The sequence below is a fragment of the Jaculus jaculus genome, chromosome 9 (assembly GCF_020740685.1).
Source record: "Jaculus jaculus isolate mJacJac1 chromosome 9, mJacJac1.mat.Y.cur, whole genome shotgun sequence".
In the NCBI taxonomy this organism is placed as follows: domain Eukaryota; kingdom Metazoa; phylum Chordata; class Mammalia; order Rodentia; family Dipodidae; genus Jaculus; species Jaculus jaculus.
Genome location: NC_059110.1, coordinates 51,909,449 through 51,937,393, shown reverse-complemented (window position 1 = coordinate 51,937,393; position 27,945 = coordinate 51,909,449). Strand labels below are relative to the sequence as shown.

The following is a 27,945-nucleotide window of genomic DNA, read 5'->3' as shown; positions in this document are numbered from 1 at the left end:
TTCTTATATATACTTCTGTGATTTTTTTTAAAAAGTCTACACAGTTGAAAATCTAGATTAAAAACTTAATTTATGGGGTAGGGATGTGGCTCAGCTGTTAAGTGCCTGCCTAACATGCACAAAACCCTAGGTTTAATCCCCAGTACAATATAAACTAGCAATAGTGTTGCACACATAAAATTCTAACACTTGGGAGGTAGAGGCAGGAGAACCAAAATTTCAAAATCATCCTGAGGGCTGGAGAGATGGCTTAGCGGTTAAGCGCTTGCCTGTGAAGCCTAAGGATCTCGGTTCAAGGCTCGGTTCCCCAGGTCCCACGTTAGCCAGATGCACAAGGGGGCGCACGCATCTGGAGTTCGTTTGCAGAGGCTGGAAGCCCTGGCGCGCCCATTCTCTCTCTCCCTCTATCTGTCTTTCTCTCTCTGTCTGTCACTCTCAAATAAATAAATAAAAAAAAATTTAAAAAAAACATCCTGAGCTATGAAGCAATAATTAACATTTGTTATGTTTTCCTTCATTCTACTATAATATTAATTACAAAGGATATCTATCTCCCCTCAATCTCTCAACATTCAGTGTTTCAATGTGGAGCTGAGATTATTGCCAGCAATCCCATTATTTTTTTTTAAATGTCACATGACTTTTTTAAAAATATTTTTTGTTCATTTTTTATTTATTTATTTGAGAGCGACAGACACAGGGAGAAAGACAGATAGAGGAAGAGAGAGAGAATGGGCACTCCAGGGCTTCCAGCCACTGCAAACGAACTCCAGATGCGTGCGCCCCCTTGTGCATCTGGCTAATGTGGGACCTGGGGAACTGAGCCTCGAACCAGGGTCCTTAGGCTTCACAGGCAAGCGCTTAACCACTAAGCCATCTCTCCAGCCCAGCAATCCCATTATTAAGAGGCAGGTTCAAGTTGCTTAAAAGAGTTGGAGCTTTTTGGTTAGAGGTCATTTATCAACACTCTTTGCTCTTTTCATCCATGACTTCTTGACTAGAGATGGTCACACATGCAGAAATGACCATATCTTCATCTTCAGTTTTGATGTTTTTCATTTTTGACAGGATCTTTCTATGTAGCCTAGGCTGATCCCAAATTCATGATAATACTGCCTCCTTCTCTTAGGATTATAAGTGTGCCATACCACACATGGCTAAGCTTCATTAATTTTCTAAATGATCTATGAGGAACCTGCATTGAACTAGTGTGAAAGCAAAGTTTAGAAATGAAAACACTGTCCAACAGTCATGAGGACTGAATCAGGGGATTCCTATCTGCTGTTCTGCCCTGACTTTGAGGAGTGGGATGGGTGACTCAATAGCTCATGTTCTTTCCATAGACAATAGCCAAGTAGGTCTACTGTAAGGATGTGCCAGCCCTGTCTGGTGATATCTGACTCATGCATCTAACTGGATCTTCTCACCAGGAGAGTGAAAGAGCTCGAATATCATCACTCCTGACATATCTCTGAGCTCATTTACTGGGCAAGAAATGAGGCAAATGTCTCTCTCTTCACTTTATATTGAATTGCATTTAGCTTAATTAAAAAGATGTCCAGATATCCAAAAAGGAACAATCCTCAAGTTGTCCAAGTTAACTGCATTTTTATAAGGTAACCAATTTTTAAATAGGTAACAAGTCATCAAAACATGCTCAATAGGAAAAATCCAATTATATATATGACCTTTCATTTTATCAACACCATATTCAATGTTCCATATTTCAGTCTTATCTTAACATAACATCATAAAACAGGTATGCTTTGGGAGACTTCTGGCCAAGATGGTGACCACCTAGCTGCACTGCAAATCCCAGGGAAAGAAAGTCAAGACATTAAGGGTTTTCTGGGTCTTCTTGTCAGTGGGAGGGCTCAGAGGTGGGGGAAAACAGGGAATCATGGATCCCCTCACAGGTGGGTGGGCCATCCCTCCCATGCCCCACCGCTGCAGCCACCGGGCACACTGCTGCCGTGCTCTGATCGCACGCCTATCAATCCCTAGGTGTGGAAGCTTAAACTGCTCTGCACATTTGCCCACATTACTGCCCCTGCCACTACACATCCAGGGAGCTCAGTCCCACACCAACTACCAAACAAGCCCAGACTGTGTCTCTCGCTTGCACCAGCTCAAGTACCATCCCCCATTCTCCTGTGGCAGGAGAGCGCTGACTGTTTCCGGGTTCCAGTGTTCCCAGCCAGAGTGGGCTTCTTCAGGGCTTGGTACCTCAGTTCCCTTCCAAGCTTGAACGCAGGCAGCTTTGACGCATTACTGCTTGAGAATTCAGGCAACTTGGCACCCCTGTCAGGCAGTAGATAGGCTGCTTTTGCAAGTGTAAACCAAAGCCCAGGCTGCTTGGCAACTGCCCCAGGCTGCCTCAGATTCCCATTGCACTAGAGCCCAGGCTGATCCACCCACCTACCTGACCATACACTGTCATGGGCAGACCACAGTGCAAAAGAAATAACATGAAAAATCAAATGCAAGAAAACCTAGTTAGACCACCCAGTCCTACAAAGAATAATACATCTAATCAAAGCATAGAAGTCATTAGGATCAGAACATCAAATTGAAGCTATGAGCAAAGCAACATTGACCAACCTACTGTTAGAACTTGTAGGAAAGCAACAAAGGATCAACAATCGTGTGGATGCTACCATCACTAAGCTGGAATAAATTGATAAGAGATTGGAAGGAGTTCAAAGACAGTTAAGAGATATGAGGGAGAGTGAAAAAAAGGAGGACCTTAAAAATCAGCTGGCCATACTAAATGAAGACATAAAGAAATGCCAGGATGAATTCCAAGAATCATCAAGAAAATCAGAAAATGATGTGAAAAGAAAGCTGGACAGAGCAATGGAAATGATACATAGAAAAGTAGTGAAAAACGCAAACATAGTTGATCAAGTCCAAAACTTCTAGAGGCTCTCAAGAATAGAGTCAGCGAAGTAGAGGATCTGATTTGAGAGACAAGATGGAAGAAACAGTTTGAGAGTTCAAAAATTTCACTAAGTTCAAAAGTTTTTGTGAACACATCATGAGGGAACTGTCCTAATATCAGAATCATTGGAATAGCAGAAGGAAAAGAATTTCAGACAAAAGGCATGGAGAACTTATTTAACAATATAATTGAAGGAAATTTCCCCAGTCTATTAAAAGAAAGGCCCATCAAAATACAAGAAGCCAACAGAACTTCAAACAGACTGGACCAAAGGAGAAACTCTCCAAGACATATTATCATTAAGACTCTAAACATTGACACCAAAGAGAAAATCCTAAAAGCAGCTAGGGAAAAACAGCACACCACTTTCAAAGGTAACCCCATCAGAATTACTTCAGACTTCTCAGTGGAAACCCTGAAAGCTAGAAGGGCCTGGAATGAAACTGTCCAAAGTCTAAGAACCTATGGCTTCCAACCCAAATTATCCTACCTGGCAAAAGTAGCCCTCATAATAGATGGAGAAAGAAAAACTTTCCATGACAAAACTCAGCTTCACAATTATATGAACACAAAACCTAACCTACAGAGAGTATTTTAGGAAATTCTCCACAGAGAAGAAACAAATAACCAAACTCAAATACCTACAAGAAGCATATCACAATAACCAAACTCAGAGTAGACACAAAAAAAATTCAAATCTCATGAAAATACCAACACACATCTACCACCACAATATCACATGGATCAAATCAAATCTCAGAGTCATAACTGTAATATTAGTGGCCTTAATTCACCCATCAAGAGACACAAGCTAACAGGATAGATCAAAAAATTAAACCCTTCAATCTGTTGCCTTCAAGAAGTCCACCTCACCACTAAAGACAGACACCTCCTCAGGGTGAAAGAAAACAATATTCCAAGCAATTGGAAATAAGAAAGGAACAGGCATACTATATTAATATCAGATAAAATAGACTTCAAACCAAAAATAGTCAAAAAAGACAAAAAAGACTACTTCCTACTTATCAAGGAAATGATCCATCAATAGGATATTGCAATCATAAATCTGTGTGCACCAAACACAGGGGCATCACAGTTCATTACTACTTGACAATAGGACAGAAATAAGCACCAACACCATCATAGCTGGGGACTGCAATACACCATTATCAGTAATAGACAGATCATCCAAACAGAAACTCAACAGGGAAGTAAAAGAGCTCAACAAAACCATTGATTACTTAGACCTAATGGACATCTTCAGAACTTTCCATCCCAAATCCACAGATTATACATTCTTCTCAGCAGCTCATGGAACATTCTCTGAAATAGACCATATACTGGGTCACAAAGACTGCTTCCACATATTTAGGAAAATTGACAAAATTCCCTGTATGATATCAGATCACAGTGCTATATTGCTAGAAACCAACAACAAAAGACCCACCAAGAATCCCAATGGTATTTGGAAACTGAACAGCACACTTTTAAACAACAAATGGATAGTGGATGAAATTAAAAATGAAATTGCAAAATTCCTGGAATTTAATGACAATGAGAACACAGCATACCAAACCTTCTGGGACACATTGAAGGCAGTCCTCAGGGGAAAATTCATAGCACTCAATGCCTTCATTAAAAAGACAGAAAGATCCCAAATCAATAACTTCACCATCCACCTAAAGGCACTGGATAAACAAGAAAAATCCAACCCAAAGAGATCCAAAAGGAAATAAATAATTAAAATCAGAGCAGAAATTAATGAATTGCAAGACAAGGAAACAATTAAGGCAATTGACAAAACAAATAAAAAATAAACAAGATTGACAAACCCCAGCCTGGCCAATTTGATCAAGCAAAAAAAGGAGAAGCTTCATATTAACAAAATTCAAAATAAAAAAGGAGAGATCACAACAGACATAAGTGAAATTGGGAGAATCATCAGGACTTATTTCAAAAATCTCCACTCCACAAAACTGGATAATGTGGAGGAGATGGATAAATCCCTGGACGCATACCATCTATAAAAGCTAAACTCAGAGCAGATTAACCAAATCAATGAAGCCATCACACTCATGGAGATTGAAAAAGTAATAAAAAACCTCCCCAAAAAGAAGAGTCCACAACCAGATGGCTTCTCAGTTGAATTCTATCAAACTTTCATGGAAGAACTCAAACCAATCTTCCTTAAACTCTGCCACACAATTGAAGAACAGAGAAAGCTATCCAACTCCTTCTATGAAGCTAGTATCACCCTAATTCCAAAGCCAGGCAGAGATGCCACAACAAAAGAAAACTACCAGCCTATTTCCCTAATGTACTTAGATGCAAAGATCCTGAACAAAATCCTCACAAACCTAATCCAACAACACATCAAAAGCATTTTCCACCTTGACAGAGTGGGATTCATCCCAGGAACACAAGGGTGGTTCAACATATGGAAATTTGTCAAAATAATAAACCACATAAACAAGGTTAAACATAAAAACCACATGATCATCAAGATAGATGCAGAAAAGGCCTTTGACAAGATACAACATTACTTCATGATCAAAATATTGGAGAGAATTGGCATGGTTGTGACATATCTTAACATAACAAAGGCAATATACAAAGCTCCAAAGGCCCAAATAATACTTAATGGAGAAAGACTGGAGGAATTCCCATTAAGATCAGGAACAAGACAGGGTTGTCCTCTCTCACCCCTGATTTTCAATATAGTACTGCAAGTCCTAGCTCAAGCAATAATACAGGAGAAAGAAATAAAAGGCATACAATTTGAAAAAAAAGAAGGTAAGTTAGCTCTTTGTGCTGATGACATGATTGTAAATGTAAGAGACTCCATCCCAAACTCCTGATGGTGATTAACTCCTATAGTAAAGTTGCTAGATACAAAATCAATGCACAAATTCAGTATCATTTCTATATGCAAATGACAAAGATAAAGAGAAAGAAATAAGGGACATAGTCCCATTTTCATAGTAACAAAAAAAATAAAATAAAATACCTTGGAATAACGTTAACCAAGGAAGTGAAAGATCTATACAACAAAAACATAAAAACACTCAAAAAAGAAATTGAGGAGGACTTGATAAAATGGAAAGACCTCCCATGCTCCTGGATAGCCTGAATTAACATTGTGAAGATGACAATCCTACCAAAGGCACTATATCAATTTAATGCAATTCCAATTAAAATCCCTACAGTGGTCTTCACAGAGATAGAAAAAATGATCTCAAGTTTCATATGGAAAGGCAGAAGGCCTTGCATATCCAAACATATCCTCAGCAGAAGAAATACCTCTGGTGGCATCACCATACCAGATCTAAAGCTATATTACAAAGCTATAGTAATAAAAATAGCATGGTACTGGCATAAAAACAGGAAAATAGACCAATGGAATAGACTTGACGTCCCAGACTTTGGACCAAGCAACTATAGCTACTTGATATTCGACAAAGGCCCGAACAATACAGGCTGGACAAAAGACAGCATCTTCAACAAATGGTGCATGCAGGAAACTGAAACTTGAACAACACATTTCACCATACACTACACTCAAATTCAAATAGATCAAAGACCTCAATATAAGACCAGAAACTCGAATAGTACTGGAGGAAATTTAGGAAGTGCTTTCCATGATATAGGAATGGAAAAAGACTTCCTGAACAAAATCCCAGTAACTCACAATCTTAAACAGTCACTCAATGGTATCACATGAAGCTGAAGAGTTTCTTTACAGACAAGCATACAATAAGCAAAGCCAATAGATTACCCACAGATTGTGAGAATATATTTGAGGGTTATTCAACTGATAGAGGCCTAATCTCTAGAATCTACAAAGAACTCAAAAATCTAAACAGTAAGAAGTCAAACACCCCACTCACAAAATGGGGGAAAGAGCTGAACAGGCAGTTCACAGAGGAAGTAATACAACTGGCAAACAAACACTTAAGAAAATGTTCATCATCCCTAATCATCAGAGAAATACAAATTAAAACAACTATGAGATTCCACCTTACCTCAATAAGGATAGCAAACATCAAAAAATCAAATGAAAATAAATGCTGGGGAGGATGTGGAGAAGTAGGAACACTCATCCACGGTTGGTGGGAATGTAGGATGGTACAACCACTTTGGAAAGCAATATGGAGACTCCTGAAAAAGCTGACTATAGAGATACCAACAGACCCAGTTATTCTCTTACTGGGCATCTACCCTAAAACCTTCAAACCAGAAGCCAGAGAGATTTTCTCAACCATGTTTGTAGTGGCTCAATTAGAGCTGGAACCAATCCAGATGTCCATCACTGGAAGAATGGATAACTAAGATGTGGTATATCTACACAATGGAATTCTATACTGCAGTAAGAAAAATGACACAATGAAATTTGAGGGAAAATGGTTGAACCTGGAACAGATCATTCTCAGTGAACTTGCCCAATCACAGAAAAAAAAAAAAAATTGCCACATAGTCTCACTCATCTGCAGCACCTACCCAAGATACCTTACATACCCAGCAAGTATCTCATGGACTAGACACTAGGATGGATGAGGAGGGAGGGGAGGGCATCGAAAGGGGTGGGAAACACTAATCTAAACACAAACAGCAATGGTACCATAAAATTCTACTTCCTAAAGGCAGACCAAATTGCTGAACCTTCACCAGGCCCTTACAGGAAACACCTGAACCATAAGACAGGGGAGATTGTAGGATCAAGTCTAACCTAAATCTTCTACATTTTCCCTCCCTCTCTCTCTCTCTCCCTCTCTCTCCTCTCTAACTCTTGTATATTAGTCATATTTTTCCTCATTTTCTTAGTGAGCACTGACCTGTAACACCCAGTACCAACATGGGGCTATCATCCACAATGAGCTTTGGATCAGAGAGACCTACAAAGTTTCCTAAAAGAATGACAGATTTCTGTCAGAGTACTTGATGACCCACCAAAGGTTAGAGGTAAGACCCTTCTGCTGAAGACACCATATGCAGTTGACACAGCATGGCTGGAAATTAAGAGAGAATCAGTCCCCAGTCAGCGTGTCTAGTGCCAGAAGGTGCTACATGGGTGACTGGGGGAAATGACCAATATCTGTCCAAGCAACTCATGGTCCAACCTACTGAACAACAAATAACCTGTTGTGATGCCCACAGAATGCAATAGTGGCACACAGCCATGGGGGGGTGGGGAGAACCAACTGCTCTTGATTTGGATAACTGATCCCCTCTGTGGTACAGGGCCCATAGCTGGAGCTGGGAAACATGTCAGAACCATATCCAAACATAAGCCCACTCTCCAATATTAAGCTACCATCAATCATGGGCTACATGAGGGCCTATACCTATTAAATCCTCTATTAAAAAAGTAAGGGTTATCTCATTTGTCCTGGTGTTAACTTACTCTCCATTCAATAATCTGCTTCTCTTTTTCAGATAGATGTAGATCCTAAGGAGAGAGCTACCCCATCATATCTCAAAAGGGTCTTGGCTGAAACTAAGGAAAATTGGTGAAACAAGCAATGATGCTGTTTTCCTGATGAACTGGATACCAGCACAAGGAGGAAGGAGACCAACACAGAGTAAAATCAACTCCTACTAAATCAGAGAGCCAGAGCCTCAGAGGCCCCCAACACCTCATCAGTGAAGCAGACCAAAAATGAACCCAACATGGCTCAGGGAAACTTTGCGGAAGAGGGGGCAGCAAGAATGTCAGAGCCACACGTTGGATCAGGATATGCAGAGACATTTATCATACCAATAACTGTGGGCTAACTCCACAATGCACGACCCATTTACCTCAACAAGGAGGGGCCAATGGGGAGGGGGTATGTCACGATGAGCCTAATTATGGTACCAAACTGCCTGTATTTGCTGAATAGAAAACTAATTTTTTTAAAAAAGATCATAAAAGCTATACAGCAAATTTTAATAAATTTTAATAAATGGGAGAGAGAACACCAGAAAAAGGGAAGAAGAAATTTATAGAGAGGGCTGGAGCAATGAGTTAGTGGTTAAGGTACTTGCCTGCAAAGCCAAAGGACCCAAGGTCAATTACCCAGGACCAACATAACCTAGATGCATAAGGTGGTACATGCATCTGGAGGCTGAAGGTCCTGGCATGCCTATTGTCTCCCTCCCTCCTTCCCACCTCTCTCTCATCTGCCTCTTTCTCTCTTTCTCTCTCAAATAAATAAATATTTTTAAAAAACAGATTTAAAGAGAAAGGAGAAAAGGAGTGAGTAATAAAATACATGTCACCTAAAAGCAGAAGGATTACTATTTGGAGGAGAAAAGAAAAGTGTGGGTGGAGTCGGGCATTGTAATAGGGAATGAAGAAGAACAAAGTATAATGTCATGTATATATGAAAAATTCTATTTATTTTATATACTAACTTAAAATCAATTTAAAACTTATTGCAGGAGGGGGTTATATAGACAAAATTACACATTGTCTATATTTATGGGGGTTGTCAATAAAATGTTTGAGACATCATGCGGCATTCCCTCCCCTGCAAAATAACTGCTGCTCCCACAACACATAAACCACAAACCCATGGAGAATACCTGCAATCCCACTAAGGAGAGTCCTCAAAGTAATGGGGGCAGGGACAAGGGAAAAGAGGATACCAACACATGATGTATCTATATGAAATATGTTGTTAATAATAACGATTATAATGAAAAAAAAACTTATGGGAGAACAGTCATGTTTAAAGAAATAGTGGTCTTGACTATACCAATTTGCTTTAAACAAACACTAAATAAGACATTTTTAAACAATCTTTACAAATGCATAAACATACATAAGCCTATATGTATCCAAATATACAAATAACTATATAAGAGTGGAAATGACCATTAGAAATGATAAAATCTTAACAATCTATTCTTATTTTACCACTATAAAAGTCAACATGGACTTTCCTGAACAGGGAATTAGTCACATTAATTTATATTTTTTAAGTCAGTAGGTAGTTTTTCTTTTTACTGGTTTAAGCATGAAAAATTTGGACAATAAACCATTTAAAGCACTCATATCTTATTTCTCTTCTGGTGTTGCACAGTATTCAAATAATTGAAAGCACAGTTATAACAAAGATCTTGGTTTTTTGCTTATTCATTTATTTTTTTCATTTAAATAAATCAAATTGTTATGGACTTTAAACCATGTGGTGGCTTGATTCAGGTGTCCCCCATAAACTTAGGTGTTCTGAATGCTAGGTTCCCAGCTGATGGATATTTGGGAAGTAATTCCTCCTGGAGGGAGTGTATTGTTGGGGGCGGGCTTATGGGCTTTATAGCCAGTTTCCCCTTGCCAGTGTTTGGCACAACCTCCTGTTGCTGTGGTCCACCTTCTGTTGGCCAGGGGGTGATGTCCACCCTCTGCTCATGCCATCGGTTTCCCCTGCCATCATGAAGCTTCCCCTCGAGCTGTAAGCCAAAATAAATCTCTTTTTCCCAGAAGCTACTCTTGGTTGGGTGATTTCTACCAGCAATGCGAACCGGACTGCAACAAACCAGAAATATACTGACAATGTCTAAACTACAGTTAAGTCTACTTAATTAATATTTTACTGAATATTTTAATAATATTAAATTAGTATACTGTAACTTATACCCTGTAATATGGGTCTTTTAAGAGCCATTTAAGCTTTCTGGGAATTCAGTTAGTAATTGGTCTATATAACTCATGTTAAATCTGAACTAATGAATGCTGTCAAACATATAGCTGATTTATACAAGAGAATATCCTGACATATTAAAAGGTTTTTCAGTTTATCCTACACCATAAAATAAAGGTTTGAATTAAAAGTCTACCTTCTGGAGTTCAAACCAAAATCTGATGAGGTTAACATTAAGTGGAGCCTTCCAACCTAATTGCAAGCTGGTGTTCCCTGGAACCAAGATATAAGGTTTCATTGGCATGTCAAACATTTTGACAGTGACAGGAAAACTCTCAGCATACCACATTTCCTCAGAGTGGCAGGCCAGAACCTTTTTGTTAGAAAAAAAAAGAAGAAGAAAAAAAAGGAACAGATGCTTATCAGAACATGGGGTTAAGAAGACCTTTTCAGAACATGGGCTGATGAATGGCAGCAAACAATGCTATACACAGTACACTCAGTACCTTTAGCACATACAGTTGTCCCCCAGAGAGTCTAGTGACAATAACAGCAAGCCTTGAACTTGGAAATTCACTCTGTCTTACAGGTGTCTCGGGAATTGGGGTCAGATGTGACAGTCTCAACTGATAGCGGACTGACTCTTTAGGTCCATTTGGCTCCTGAGATTCTTTCCAGGAGACATGGAGACTAGTGTCGGACAGCACAGTTGTATTAATGAGACCAACTGCCCCTGGTACTGAAATAAAGAGCAAGGATACATAAGGAACAACATTGAAAGGTGGAAAGAAGCAAGAGAGTCTTGGTTGAGGACCTATCCTGTCATATGAGCAGAGGCCCAGAGGAAAATCAGCCTATCACATAAGGGGAAGTTAGCTGACTTCCTGAAATCATCTCCCAAACCCTTCTCTGCACTTAGCTCAAGGAAACAAACAATGATGACCTGCCAAATTCATATGAGTTTTGTGAATATCATTACAAACATCTCAAAGAAAGAATCACCACCTCTCATATTCTAGACCTACTTGCTATAAGATAGAAAATTCATATTCCTCCTAGTCTCAGAGGAGTCAATACAATTCATATAGAGAAAAGGCTTAGGTTTCCTGTCTCCCTCCTACAGAGACTTGCAAGTACACAGCAAGAGAGTGACACTGTGTGGTGAGACCAAAGAATGTGATTCTTGGTCAAACTGGTATATGCTGCTTCCTCCCTAGTTGTTTTGAACTTTGCTGGAATATTATTTAGCATCTTTCAGGGATTAGAGTAAAAGTCAAGTCACCAAAATGTTTTGCAACAAGTTCTTTGCTCTCATGAAATTTAAAAGTACCCATAATAATTACTTCACATTCAAATAAAAAAATGCAGGATACATATCACATATGTCACAAAATTCTGCTCCAGAAACCCACACCCAGCCCATACGTACCTCCACTTTTAGTTTTTCCCCAGATTTTTTTCCCAAGAGGTAAATGTTCCAAAGGGGACGAATAATAATTCTTCACAGCTATCTGCATTATGTATGTTGAAAATGGTTGTAAGCCCCCAATAAGAGCAATATTCTCTTGTGACTCCTGTAATTAATTTCAAAAAACAATATTTGATTTTTATATTTTGCACAAATATGTCATGATTATATAACTAAAAACTCAAAGCAGTTATTTTCTTTGCCTCTTTAGCATTCATCTTTTATTTGGTTGTTTGGTTAGAATCTTAGCATCTAGCTCTCAGGAGGAATGCCACAATGTGGTAATGTACACCAGGACATATCCCTCTTAGGTAAACTAGGCTTAATAACTTAATATTCATGTTTACACACAATAGGGCGTAGGAGTGAAAGTAAAATAGTCATTTGTGCTCTGGTCAGCTGAAGACCCTTTGGCCATGGAGTAAAGATATGGGTCACTAAGAGCAGATTGGCAGCATGCAATGGAATTTCTTCAGCAGTTATTTCTCGACTTTTACTGTAGGTCAAACTGGCAACATGGGATGCATGAACATATCAGATCTACCATTAACTACTTTTACCTCTGAGCTAATATTGGCCTACAGAGGCTATGTGCAGGCCATCACACTAGACCTGGAAATTGCTTCTGGCTGACCTAGATCATACATGTTTTTGCTAAAAAGGCTGCTTTCTCAACTTTCACCTGGGAGCAATGGAAGAAGAGGATGGATGTGGGCTACTTAGTGCCTCACACTTACTTTATGTTCCAAGCACATGCTTGCTAGCTTTTCTAGAACTGAGCCTTGTGTTTTTGTTAGGGCCTTATACATTAGAGGCTTAATGAGATATGCAAAATGACTCTAAAATTTCCAATCAACTGTCCAGATTTACCCATCAGCCATTTCTACTATTGACATACATTAAATGCTTTCAGTTTGCACTGCCATTTTTTATTAAGAACTATAATATATGAACATAATATAATTTGGTTGTGTTCTTTGTCACATTATCCTCTTTCTTCCACCACCTCTAACACCATTCTACTGAGGACTCTTCCCTTTCAAGATAGTACTACTTCTGTTTTGTTGACTTATTCCTTCTTCCTTCTTTCTCTATGTCAAAATGCTCATGGGCTCAGAAAGTGCAGATATTGTACTGATAAACATGGTGGGGTCATGGATGCACTAATGGGTTCATGTGGGCAGGACAGCGCCCCAAAGTAGACTTTCCCACTCGGCAACTCTTGTATTCTTTTTACCCTCTCTTCTGCAATATGTCCTGAACCTTGGAGGATGTGATAGATCTCCTTTAGTGTTGAGCTTTCAATAGCCTCTAATTTTCTCATTTGAAGGAGTTTTAAGTCTCATCAGTGTTTACCACTATCTCCATAGAGAATGTCTCTGGCTAGCACTGAGAGCAGCATTCATTCAAAGCAATTATTTTTTAAAATCTAGATTACTAATGATAATGTTATTGTCTGAATCTAAATGGACATGACTTGTTTAAAGGTTACATTGCCAAATGATTGGCCAGTGTTATGAAATATTTCACAGAGGAGGGTAAGTTCCCAAAAGAGTAAATTATTTTATTAGCATAAAACTAGACTATTGGAAGCATGACATTTTACATTTGCAAAATCTAAGTGAAATAAATAAAATAATAATTATTAAGGTTTAAGAGAATAAAAAATACATTCCTTAGACCACTGGTTCTTCAACACTGGGTTGTACTCTGGAATCATCTAAGAAGTTTTTTTTTTTTTAATTTATTTATTTATTTATTTATTTGAGAGCTACAGACACAGAGAGAAAGACAGGTAGAGGGAGAGAGAGAGAATGGGCGCGCCAGGGCTTCCAACCACTGCAAACGAACTCCAGACGCGTGCGCCCCCTTGTACATCTGGCTAACGTGGGACCTGGGGAAGCGAGCCTCGAACCGGGGTCCTTAGGCTTCACAGGCAAGCGCTTAACTGCTAAGCCATCTCTCCAGCCCCATCTAAGAAGTTTTAAGAGGACTTCTGGCCAAGATGGTGACTGCTTAACTGTGCCACACTCCACAGGAAAGAAAGGCAAGGCATTAAGGGTTCCCTAGGCCTTTTAGGGGCAAGTTTTCTCTAATAGATTGCCAGTGGGAGGGCACAGAGGGGGATAAAAAAGGTAATTGCTGATTCTGGCACTCATGGGGAGCTCACCAGCCTCCCAATCCCCCCAAGTAGTTCCCGTAACCACAGTCCCAGTGACAGGATACCCCTGCACTTATTGTGGGAAAGAGGACCAACTTGCCTTAATGCACAGGGGCGATTGCCCTGCTACCCCTGCCCACGATGACCTCAGGCAGGCTCCACTCGCTGGCCCACTGGAGCTCAGGCACCATTGATCCATTTGCCCACCACACTGGCACCGCTGATCCCCACTTGTGCAGGCTTACCCTGCTCTGCCCATTTGCCCACTTACTGCTCTGGCCACTGCCCATTCATGCTCAAGCTCAGGTCCAATCCAGCTGCCTACATGAGCTCAGACTCACTCTGCCTGTCCTCCTGTACCAGTTCAGGTGCAAGCCCCTACCTGTCTGCCATACCAGCTGACTTCCAGTGTCCTGTTGCAGGTGAGCTCAGACTGCTTCTGTGTTCCAGTGTTCTGCCATGAGCGAGATTAGGCTGCATTGGTGCATGGAGCTTCAGCATCCCTCCAAGCATGAACACAGGCAGCTTTGGAGCACACCAGTGAGAACTCAAGCAACTTTGGCGCCCCTGCCATGCAGGAGCTTAGGTTGCTTAGGCATTGTGCCAAGTGAGAATTCAGACTACTTTGGCATTTGGCCACAGGCTGCTTCATCTTCCCACTGTGTGTGCGCTCAGGCTGATCCACCCACCCACATGTTAGATCAAGAACACTCAGCCCATCTGCTTGCCTACTGGCCAACCCAGGCAGCTCCCCCAACTATTCACCAACCCACTGAGAACACAGTCCTACTTTCTCTGCTCATACACTGTGATGGCCAGACCATAGCACAAAAGTAATAACATGAAAAATCAGATGCAAGTAACTCCCGGTAGATCACCCAGTCCTACAATGATCATGTCTAATCAAAACATAGAAGAGACATTAGGATAAGAACACCAAGATGAAGCTGAAGCAATGCAACCCTAAACAAACTACTGGTAGAACTTGCAGAAAAGCAACAAAGGCCTGATAATTGTGTGTAAGAAAATGGAATGAGTTCAAAGACAGTTAAGAGATATGAAGGAGAGCAAAAGAAAAAAAGAGGACCTCAAAAATCAGCTGTCACTTCCAGCCAAGATGGCGACTGCCTAGCTGTGCTGCAAGTCCCGGGGAAAGAAAGGCAGGACATGAAGAGTTTTCTGGGTTTCCTTATCAGTGGGAGGGCATAAAGGGGGGAAAACAGGGAATCACGGATCCCCTCATGGGTGAGTAGACCACACCTAACACCAAATAGCCATCGCTGTGCCTGCCTCTGCGCTCTAATCACATGCCAATCCCTGCATGCTAAAGCTTAAACTGCTCTGCACACATGCCCACATTACTGTTCAGTGAGCCCAGTACGACAGCAACTGACACACAAACCCAGGCTGTGTCTCTCACTTGCACCAGCTCAGGTGCCCTACCCTACCTGTCTGCCATGACCGCCATCCCACAATCTCTTGTGGCAGGGGAGTGCAAACTGTTTCCGGGTTCCATGTTCCCAACCAGAATTTGGTATGGTTCAGGGCTTCGTACCTCAGTCCCCCTCCAAGCTAGAACACAGGAAGCTTTGGTGCATTACAGCTTGAGAATTCAGACAACTTTGGCGCCCCTGTCAGGCAGTAGATAGGCAGCTTTAGCAAGTAGGAGCCAAAGCCCAGGCTGCTTGGCAACTGCCCCAGGTTGCCTCAGATTCCCATTGTGCTAGAGACAAGACTGATCCACCCACCTACCTGCCCATACACTGTCATGGGCAGACCACAGCGCAAAAGAAATAACATTAAAAATTAAATGTAATAAAAAACAGTTAGACCACCCAGTCCTACAATGAATGCATCGAACCAAAACATAGAAGAGTTATTAGGATCAGAACATCAAATTGAAGCTATGAGCAATGCAACATTGACCAACCTACTGGTAGAACTTGCAGGAAAGCAACAAAGGACGGATAATCATGTGGATGCTACCATCACTAAGCTAAATAATTTGATAAGAGATTGGATGGAGTTCAAAGAGAGTTAAAAGAATTTAGAGAGAGTGAAAAAAAAGAGAACCTTAAAAATCAGGGGCCACACTAAATGAAGACATAAAGAAATGCAAGGATGAATTCCAAGAATCATCAATAAAATCAGAAAATTATGTGAAAAGGGAGCTTGACAGAGCGATGGAAATTATACATAGAAAAGTAGTAGAAAATACAAACTTAATAAAACAAGTCCAAAACTCACTAGAGGCTCTCAAGAATACAGTCAGTGAAGTGGAGGATAGAAACTCTGATCTGGAAGACAAGATGGAAGAAACAGTTCGAGAGTTCAAAAATTTCCCTAAGTTGAAAACTTCCTGCGAACAGAACATGAGGGAATGGTGGGATACACTTAAACGTACTAATATCAGAATCATTGGAATACTAGAAGGAGAAGAATTTCAGACCAAAGGCATGGAAAAGTTATTTAACAAAATAATTGAATAAAACTTCCCCAGTCTCTTAAAAGAAAGGCCCATCAACAAACAAGAAGCCAACAGAACACCAAACAGACTGGACCAAAGGAGAAACTCTTCAAGACACATTATCATTAAGACTCTAAACATTGACACCAAAGAGAAAATCCTAAATGCAGCTAGGGAAAAACAATGCACCACTTTCAAAGGAAACCCCATCAGAATTACTTCAGACTTCTCAATGGAAACCCTGAAAGCTAGAAGGGCCTCGAGTGAAACTCTCCAAAGTCTAAGAAACTATGGCTTCCAACCCAAACTACTGTACCCGGCAAAAGTCTCCCTTATAATAGATGGTGGAAGAAAAACTTTCCATGACAAAACTCAGCTTTACAAATTATATGAACACAAAACCAAACCTACAGAGAGTATTTCAGGAAATTCTCCACGAGAGGAAACAAATAACCCAACGCAAATGCCTACAAGAAGCAAAATACAATAACCAAACCCAGAGTAGGCACAAAAATCTTCAAAGCCTATGAAAACAACAACACACATCTACCACCACAATATGGCAGGGATCAAATCAAATCTCACAGTCATTACCCTAAATATTAATGGCCTTAATTCACCCATCAAGAGAAAGAAGCTAACAGGATGGATCAAAAGATTAGACCCCTCAATCTGTTGCCTTCAAAAAACCCACCTCACCTCACCACTAAAGACAGATACCTCCTCAGGATAATGGGGTGGAAGACAATACTCTAACCAATTGGCATAAGAAACAAGCAGGTATACCTATATTAATATTGGATAAAATAGACTTCAAACCAAAAATAATCAAAAAAGACAAAGAAGGCTACTTCCTACTCATCAAGGGAAAAATCCATCAAGAGGATATTACAATCATAAATATGTATGCATCAAACACAGGCACACCACAGTTCATAAATAAAAACCTACTTGACAATAGGACAGAAATAAGCACCAACACCTTCATAGCTGGGGACTTCAATACACCATTAACAGTAATACACAGATCATCCAAACAGAAACCCAACAGGGAAGTAAGAGAGCTCAACAAAACCACAGATGACTTACACCTAACAAACACCCACAGAACTTTCCATCCCAAATACATAGATTACACATTCTTCTAAGCAGCCCATGGAACACTCTCTAAAATAGACGATATACTGGGTCATAAAGACTGCCTCCACATATTTAGGAAAATTGATATAATTCCCTGCATGATATCAGATCACAATGCTATATTGCTAGAAATCAACAACAAAAGAACCACCAAGAATCCCAAGGGCACCTGGAAACTGAACAGCACACTTTTAAACAATAAATGAATAGTGGATGAAATAAAAAATGAAATTGCAAAATTCCTGGAATTGAATGACAATGAGAACACAGCATACGAAAACTTATGGGACACACTGAAGGTGGTCCTCATGGGAAAATTCATAGCACTCAATGCCTTCATTAAAAAGACAGAAAGATCCCAAATCAATAACTTCACCATCCACCTAAAGGCACTGGATAAACAAGAAAAATCCAACCCAAAGAGATCCAAAAGGAAAGACATAATTAAAATTAGACAAGAAATTAATGAATTGGAAACCAAAGAAACAATTAAGACAATTGACAAAAGAAAAAGCTGGTTCTTTGAAAAAATAAACAAGATTGACAAACCCCTGGCCAATTTGATCAAGCAAAAAAAGGAGAAGCTTCATATTAACAAAATTCAAAATGAAAAAGGAGAGATTATAACAGACATAAGTGAAATGGGGAGAATCATCAGGACTTATTTCCAAAACCTCTACTCGACAAAACTGGATAATGTGGAGGAGATGGATAAATTCCTGGACACATACCCTCTATCAAAGGTAAACTCAGTACAGATTAATCACCTCAATGAACCCATCACACTCATGGAGATTGAAAAAGTAATAAAAAACCTCCCCCAAGAGAAGAGCCCAGGAACAGATGGCTTCTAAGCTGAATTCTATCAAACCTTCAGGGAAGAAGTAAAATCAATCTTCCTTAAACTGTGCCATACAATAGAAGAACAGGAAAAGCTACCTAACTCCTTTTATGAAGCTAGTATTACCCAAATTCCAAAACCAGGCAGAGATGCCACAAGAAAAGAAAACTACTGGCCTATTTCCCTAATGAACTTAAATGCAAAGATCTTGAACAAAATACTTGCAAACTGAATCCAACAACGCATCAAAAGTATTTTCCACCTTGACCAAGTGGGATTTATCCCAGGAACATAAAGGTGGTTCAACATACAGAAATCTGTCAATGTAATACACCACATAAACAAGATTAAACATAAGAACCACATAATCATTTCTATAGATGCCGCAAAGGCCTTTGACAAGATACAACATCACTTCATGATCAAGCAGAAAAGAGAATTGGCATTGTTTTTTCATATCTTAACATAAAAAGGCAGTATACAAAGCTCTGAAGGCCCAAATAATACTTAATGGAGAGAGACTGGAGGAATTCCCATTAAGATCAGGAATAAGACACGGTTGTCCTCTCTCACCTCTGCTTTCCAATATAGTACTGGAAGTACTAGCTCAAGCAATAAGACAGGAGAAGGAAAAAAAAAAGGGATACAATGTGGAAAGGAAGAAATTAAGTTAGCTCTAATTGCTGATGACATGATTATATATGTAAGAGACCCGAGAGCCTCCATCACAAAACTCCTGAAGCAGATTAACTCCTATAGCAAAGTAGCAAGATACAAAATCAATGCACAAAAATCAGTAGCATTTCTATATGCAAATGACAAAAATACAGAGAAAAAAATAAGGAACATAGACCCATTTTCAATAGCAACAACAACAACAAAAAATAAAATACCTTGGAATAATGTTAACCAAGGAAGTGAAAGATCTATACAATGAAAACATAAAAACACTCAAAAAAGAAATTGAGGAGTACTTGATAAAATGGAAAGGCTTCCCATGCTCCTGGATAGCCAGAATTAACATTGTGAAGATGACAATCCTACCAAAGGCAATATATAGATTTAATGCAATTTCAACTAAAATCCCTAAAGTGTTCTTCACAGAGACAGAAAAAATGATCTCAAATTTCATATGGAAAGGAAGAAGGCCTCGCATATCCAAACATATCCTCAGCAAAAGAAATACCCCAGGTGGCATCACCATACCTGATCTAAAGCTATATTACAAAGCCATAGTAATAAAAACAGCATGGCACTGCCATAAAAACAGGAGTATAGACCAATGGAATAGATTTGAATACCGGGGCTTTGGGTCAAGCAACTATAGCTACTTGATAATCAACAAATGCCTGAACAAGAGAGGCTGGAAAAAAGACAGCATCTTCAAAAAATGGTGCTAGACCAACTGGATATCCACAAAGAGCCACTGAAATTTGATCCACACATTTCACCATGCACTACACTCAAATCCAAATGGATCAAAGACCTCAATGTAAGACCAGAAACTCGAATACTACTGGAAGAAAATTTAGAAAATATTTGGGGTTATTCAACTGATAGAAGCCTAATCTCTAGAATCTACAAAGAACTCAAAAATCTAAACATTAAGAAGTCAAACACCCCACTCACAAAATGGGGAAAAGAGCTGAACAGGCAGTTCACAGAGGAAGAAACACAAATGGCAATCACACACATAAGAAAATGTTCATCATTCCTAATTATCAGAGAAATACAAATTAAAACAACTATGAGGTTCCACCTTACCTCAATAAGGATAGCAAACATCAAAAAATCAAATGAAAATAAAGCTGGCGAGGATGTGGTGAAGTAGGAACATTCATTCACTGTTGGTGGGAATGTAGGATGGTACAACCACTTTGGAAAGCAATATGGAGACTCCTGAAAAAGCTGACAATAAAGATACCAACAGAGCCACTTATTCCCTTACTGGACATCTGCCCTTAACCCTTCATAGAACAGGCCAGAGAGATTTGCTCAACCCTGTTTGTTGTGGCTCAATTCGTAATAGCTAAGAGCTGGAATCAATACAGATGTCCATCACCAGAAGAATAGATAACTAATATGTGGTATATCAACAGAATGGAATTCTACACAGAAGTAAGAAAAAATGACACAAGAAAAATTTGAGGAAAAATGGGTGAACCTGAAACAGATCATTCTCAGTGAACTTACCCAATCTCAGAAAAAAAAAAAATCGCTACATAGTCTCACTTATCTACAGCACCTAACCTGAATCTACCCAAGATACCTTACAAAACAGCAAGCATCTCATGGACTACTCACTAGGATGGACGGAGTGGTTGGGGAAGGCATCCAAGGAGTGGGAAACACTAATCTAGAACCAAACGGCAATAGTACCTTAAAAATCTACTTCCTAGGGCTGGAGAGATGGCGTAGCAGTTAAGCGCTTGCCTGTGAAGCCTAAGGACCCCGGTTCGAGGCTCGGTTCCCCAGGTCCCACGTTAGCCAGATGCACAAGGGGGAGCACGCGTCTGGAGTTCGTTTGCAGAGGCTGGAAGCCCTGGCGCGCCCATTCTCTCTCTCTCCCTCTACCTGTCTTTCTCTCTGTGTCTGTCGCTCTCAAATAAATAAAATTTAAAAAAAAAAAAAAAATCTACTTCCTAAAAGGCAGACCAAATGGTTGAACCTTTACCAGGCCCTTACAGAAAACACCTGAACCACAACACACTGGAGAGGGTAGGATCAAGTCTAACCTAAACCTTCTAAACCTTCTACATCTTCCCTCCTTCCCTCACTCTCCCTCACCTCTCCTCTCTAACACTTATATATTAGTTATATTTTTCCTCATTTTCTTAGTGGGCACTGACCTGTAACTCCCCGTACCAGCATGGGGCTATAACCCACAATGAGCTTTTGATCAGAGAAACCTACCAGGTTTCCTAAAAGAATAACAGATTTCTGTCAGAGTACTTGATGACCCACCAAAGGTTAGTGGTAAGACCCTATTGCTGAAGACTCCATATGCAGCTGACATGTAAAATGGAACGGCATGGCTGAAGACAGGAGAGAATCAGTCCCCAGACAGTCAGCGTGTCTAGTGCCAGAAGGTGCTACATGGGCAACTGGGGAAAATGACCAACATCTGTCCAACCAACTCATGGTCTAACCTACTTAACAACAAATAACCTGTTGTGATGACGACACAAGTGCAATAGTGGCACACAGCCAAGCTGGGGAACCAACTGCTCTTGATTTGGCTAACTTGTCCCCTCAATGGTACGGGACCCATATCTGGAGCTGGGAAACATGTCAGAGTCATATACAAACATAAGCCCTCTCTCAAATATCAAGCTACCATCAATCATGGGCTACAAGAGGGCCTACACCTATTAAATCCTGTATTGAAAAAAAAGCAAGGGTTATTCCATTTATCCTGGTGCTAACGTACTCTCTGTTGGAGAATCTGCTTCTCTTTTTCAGATAGATGTAGGTCCTAAGGAGAGAGCCACCCCATCATACCTCAAAAGCCCCTGGCTGAAACTAAGGAAAATTGGTGAAACAAGCAATGGTACTATTTTCCTGATGAACCAGACACCAGCACAAAGGGAAAGGAGACCAACACAGAGAAAAAATAACTCCTATCAAATCAGAAAGCCAGAGCCTCAGAGGCCCCCAACACCTCATCACTGAAGCAGACCAAAAATGAACCCAAAATGGCTCAGGGAAATTTTGCAGAAGAGGGGTGTTAAGAATGTCAGAGCTACATGTGGGTCAGGATATGCAGAGACATTTATCATACCAATAACTGTGGGCTGACTCCACAATGCATGACCCATATACCTCAAGAAGGAGTGGCCAATGGGGAAGGGTATGTCATGGATGAGCCTAACAATGGTACCAAACTTCCTGTATTTGCTCAATAGAAAACTAATTAAAAAGGATCAGCTGCCAATACTAAATGAAGATATAATGAAATGCAAGGATGAATACCAGGAAGCATACAGAAAATCAGAAAATGCTGTGAAAATGGAGCTTGACAGAAGGATGAAAACTGTACATAGAAAAGCAATAGAAAATGCATACATTATAGAACATGTTCAAACCTCTAGAAGTTCTCAAGAATAGAGTCAGCTATGTGGAGCATAGAAACTCGAATCTAGAAGACACAATGGAAGAAACAGTTCAAGAGATCAAAAGTTTCAATAATTTCAAAAATTTCTGTGAATAGAACATGAGGGAATTGTGGGATACCCTTAAACATCCTAATATCTGGATCAGTAGAATACCAGAAGGAGAAATAATTCAGACCAAAGGCATGGAGAACTTATTTAACAACATAATTGAACAAAAATTTCCCACTCTCTCCAAAGAATGGCCCATCAAGATACAAGAAGCTAACAGAATTCCAAACAGATTGGACCAAAGGAGAAACTCTCCAAGACATATTGTTATTAAGACTCTAAACATTGACACCAGAGAAAATCCTAAAAGCATCTAGGGAAAACCAGCACATCACCTCTAAAGGTAACCCCATCAGAATTACTTCAGACGTCTCAGTGGAAACCCTGAGACCTAGAAGGGCCTGAAATGAAACACTGCAAAGTATAAGAACCTATGGCTTCCAATCCAAACAACTCTACCCAGCAAAAGTATTTTTCATAATAGATGGTGAAAGAAAAACTCAGCTTTATAATTATATGAACAGAAAACCAAACCTATAGAGAGTATTTCAGGAAATTCTTCACATGGGAGAATCAAATAGTCAAAATCAAATGCCTACAAGAAGGAGATCACAACAACCAAACTCAGAAAAAGCACAAAAACTTCAAAGTCCATGAAAACACCAAACCATATATACCAACACATATGGCAAGTATAAAATCAAACCTAACAGTCATTACCCTAAATATTAATGGCCTTAATTCCCCATCAAGAGACACAAGGTAACAGGAGGGATCACAAAATTAGACCTCCAATCTGTTTTGTTCAAGAAACCCATCTACACCTTCTCAAGGTGAAAGGGTTGAAAACAATATTTCAAGCAAACAGGAATAAAAAACAACAAGGAGTAACTATATTAATACCAGATAAAATAATCTTCAAACTAAAAATAATCAAAAAAGACAAAGAAGGCCACTTCCTACTTATCAAGGAAATGATCCATCAAGAGGATATTACAATCATAAATCAGTGTGCACCAAATACAGGGGCACCACAATTCATAAAGCAAAACCTACTTGAAAATAAAACAAAAATAACCACCAACACCATCATAGTTGGGAACTTCAATACATTATCAGTAATAGACAGATCACCCAAACAGAACCTCAACAGGGAAGTAAGAGAACTCAACAAAAACATAGATCAATCACTTAGACCTAATAGACATCTACAGAACATTCCATCCCAAATCCACAGACTACACATTCTGCTCAGCAGCCCATGGAGCATTCTCTAAAATAGATCATACACAGGGTCACAAAGCCTACCTCCATATATTTAGGAAGATTGACATAATCCCCTGCATGATAACAGATCACAATGCTATATTGCTAGAAATTAACAACAAAAGACCCACCAAGGATCGAGCAAAACCTTAGAGGGCTCCACACACTCATCCATTTACTGCTGTGGCCACCATGCATTCAGCAACTCCTGCCAGTAACAGGGAATCCCTGATTCCCTCAAGAACTCAAGCAATAAGACAAGAGAAAGAAAGAAAAGAGATACAATTTTGAAAGAAAGAAGTTATGTTAGCTCTATTTGCTGATGACATGATTGTATACATAAGAGACCCAAGAGACTCCCTCCAAAAACTCTTGAAGGTGATTCACTCCTATAGCAAAGTAACAGGATACAAAAATCAATGCACAAAAATCAGTACCCTTTCTATAAACAAATGACAAAGACACAGAGAAAGATAATAAGGGACAGGGTCCCATTTTTAATAGCAACAAGAACAAAATACCTGTGAATAATGTTAACCAAGGAAGTGAAAGATCTATACAACAAGAACATAAAAACACTCAAAAGAGAAATTCTGGGGGACTTGAGAAAATGGAATGACCTCCCATGCTCCTAGATAGGCAGAATTAACATTGTGAAGATGGCAATCTTACAAAAGGCAATAATAATAATAATAATAATAATAATAATAATAATAATGCAATTCCAATTAAAATTCCAACAGTATCTTTCACAGGGATAGAAAAAAAAAATGATATCAAATTTCATATGGAAAGGCAGAAGACCTCGCATATCCAAACATATCCTCAGCAAAAGAAATACCTCTGGTGGCATCACCATACCTGATCTAAAGCTATATTACAAAGCCATAGTAATAAAAATAGCATGGTATTGTCAATAAACAGGAGAATAGAACAATGGAATAGACCTGAGGACCTGGACTTTGGGTCAAGCAACTATAGCTACTTGATATTTGACAAAGGCCCGAACAACATAGGCTGGAAAAAAGACAGCATCTTCAACAAATGGTGCTGGACAAACTGGATAACTACATGCAGGAAACTGAAACTTGATCCACACATTTCACCATGCACTACACTCAAATCCAAATGGATCAAAGACCTCAACATAAGACCAGAAACTCAAATACTGCTGGAAGAAAATTTAGGAAGCACTTTCCATGATATAGAAAGGGGAAAAAGCTTCCTGAACAAAGCCCCAGTAGCTCACAATCTTAAACAGTCACTCAACCAATGGGATCACATGAAGCTGAAGAGTTTCTTTACAGACAAGCATACAAGCAATAGATCACCCACAGAATGGGAGAAAATATTTGCAGGTTCTAACTGATAGAGGCCTAATCTCTAGAATCTACAAAGAACTCAAAAATCTAAACATTAAGAAGTCAAACACCCCACTCACAAAATGGGGCAATGAGCTGAACAGGCAGTTCACAGAGGAAGAAATACAAATGGCAAACCCACACTTAAGAAAATGTTCATCATCCCTAATTATCAGAGAAATGCAAATTAAAACAACTATGAGATTCCACCTTACCCCAGTAAGGATAGCAAACATCAAAAAATCAAATGAAAATAAATGCTGGGGAGGATGTGGAGAAGTAGGAACACTCATGCCCTGTTGGTGGGAATGTACGATGGTACAACCACTTTGGAAAGCAATATGGAGACTCCTGAAAAAGCTGACTATAGAGATACCAACAGACCCAGTTATTCCCTTACTGGGCATCTACCCTACATCCTTCAAACCACAAGCCAGAGAGATTTGCTCAACCATGTTTGTAGCAGCTCAATTTGTAATAGCTAAGAGCTGGAATCAACCCAAATGTACATCACTGTTGGGCCTTGAGAGGAATGGGCATGAGGCCTAGTGGATCTTCCTGAGCCTAACTAAAGTTTGGTGATCTGCCTCGGGCCAGTTACACCTAATGGCTTCTGGACTCCTACTTCCAAATAGGAGTTGTAATTCCCACGCGCTCACGCTTGGGTCCAATCATCTCAAAGGTTATGGCTTACTATTGGCCTCTTCCCCCATCCTAGAATATCTGCCTTCGTTCTCAACATTATATAGACAACTTCTTGTAACAATAAAGCAAGTTCCTGCTTCAACAAGACTCTTGACTTAGCGTGGTTTTTCTCTGGTGACTAGTAGAGGTTCTGAGTCATCTGATGCTCATTCCTTCTTCTCAACCCCTTGGAAGGAACCAGCGGGCTTGGTCCTTCCTTCAGCACTACCTACCTGCCGGGGAGGAGCCTTGCATCTGGCACCTAATGTGGGGCTCCAGGAACCTGGTAGACTAGTGACCCATGAGAGGCATTCGTTGAGGTCAATTGGTGTACATGTGCAGGTGAGTGTACCCTCATAAGTTATGAGGCAATCTTCATATTTAATGTGCTAAACTTTGCCTCTATAACCTGTACTTGCTTGTCAACATTTCTTCATTCTCTTTCTATTTTCTTTCACTTTTGGTCCTGGCAAGCTACATCTGTGGCTTTTGCATTTCTGAACGGGTCATATGTCCCTACTGGACACACTGTGTGGCTTTTGACCTTTACACTTGTGCTTCTCTCTCTCTCTGCTTGGGCCTATGAAGGCAGACCAGCCTTTTCTGCCATTATGGAATTTCCCCTGGATCTGTAAGCTTCAATAAATATCCCTTCCTCCATAACTGTACCTGGTCTGGAAGTTCATCTTAGTAAACCTGAAGCTATCTGATACAGAACTTGGTACTGAGGAGTGGACTGAGATGAACCTGACCATGTGGATATTAATCTTTTGGAACCTTTGTTTTGGAGGAATAGGCATGGACTTGGCGATTGCAACTGAAGATGTCTTCTGGAGTGGTAAACCAAATTTGATGGACTATTCTGATGAGAGTCTGAGAATGCTAAGTGCAGATAGTATTGAACTTTGACGCTTGACTTATGAGCTTTCTAAGGGGAAGGAAAGACTGCAGAGGACTTTGTTGTAACTGGGCTACTGGCATAAGGGCTGGCTGTGTCCTGCTTCCCAGGCCCAGAGAGTTTGATCAAATTTTAAAATTTGTAATGTACCGATGTGCTTGGCTAGAGGTATTGGACTGAGAGATTTAAGATTTTAAGCTGGAAAACTTTAAGCAAGTTAAATTTACTGGCACAAAGACTGACTTTATATTACTAAAGCTGCTATGACAACACATTAACAATCTTAAGGAAGTTGGTCCAATTGCTTTACCATGTAAAGGATGCCTGAGGGAAGACTATCATAGAAATGCAAACACTTTTGGATGGTGGTTGAGTTTGCATTGTTTCAGTCTCTCCTTGCGATGCCTTATACCAGTTAAAAATGTTTATTCTGTGCCTTTATATGTTAAAAATGTTTAACTTGTTTGATTTTACAGGTCTTAATATCTTAAGTTGGTCAAGACTATGGGGACCTTTGAAACCGAACTGAGTATAATTTATAATGTGTGATTGTTATAAATCTATTGTGAGCCAGGGGCTGAATGTGGTAGTTTAAATAGATGGCCCTAAATATATTCAGTTGTTTATTTGTTTGTAGTCTGCATTCTGCAGCCACCTGGCTGGGATCAGTGCCATTGTGTGAACCTTAAGGTGTGATGATAGGTTTCAGATTTCAATATAAAGATGTGCAAGCAGGAGTTCCTGAAGTGTGTTGTGGCTTTTGGCTTTAGGCTTGTACTCATTATTCTCCCTTTGGAAAACTTGAATATATCTTCTTATCAGTTGATACTTTCTCCAGTGCCTGTTGGGCATCTGCACATGCCGGGGGAGAAATCTAAACATGCCATTAGTCATATCCTTCAATGCTTTGCCACCCTTGGACTATCTGTCCAA

At 39.8% G+C, this 27,945-nt stretch overlaps 1 protein-coding gene across 1 annotated transcript in view; it reads right to left on the bottom strand.

The window, feature by feature from the left end:
* Ros1 (ROS proto-oncogene 1, receptor tyrosine kinase) overlaps positions 1-27,945 on the bottom strand; it is a 255,231-nt gene that overhangs the window by 49,494 nt on the left and 177,792 nt on the right. The window contains exons 24-26 of the mRNA XM_004651359.3: positions 11,993-12,137; positions 11,070-11,302; positions 10,760-10,936 (exon numbers count right to left, since the gene is read on the bottom strand). Coding sequence (XP_004651416.2) covers positions 10,760-10,936; positions 11,070-11,302; positions 11,993-12,137 — 555 coding nt within the window. The remainder of the gene's footprint in view (positions 1-10,759; positions 10,937-11,069; positions 11,303-11,992; positions 12,138-27,945) is intronic.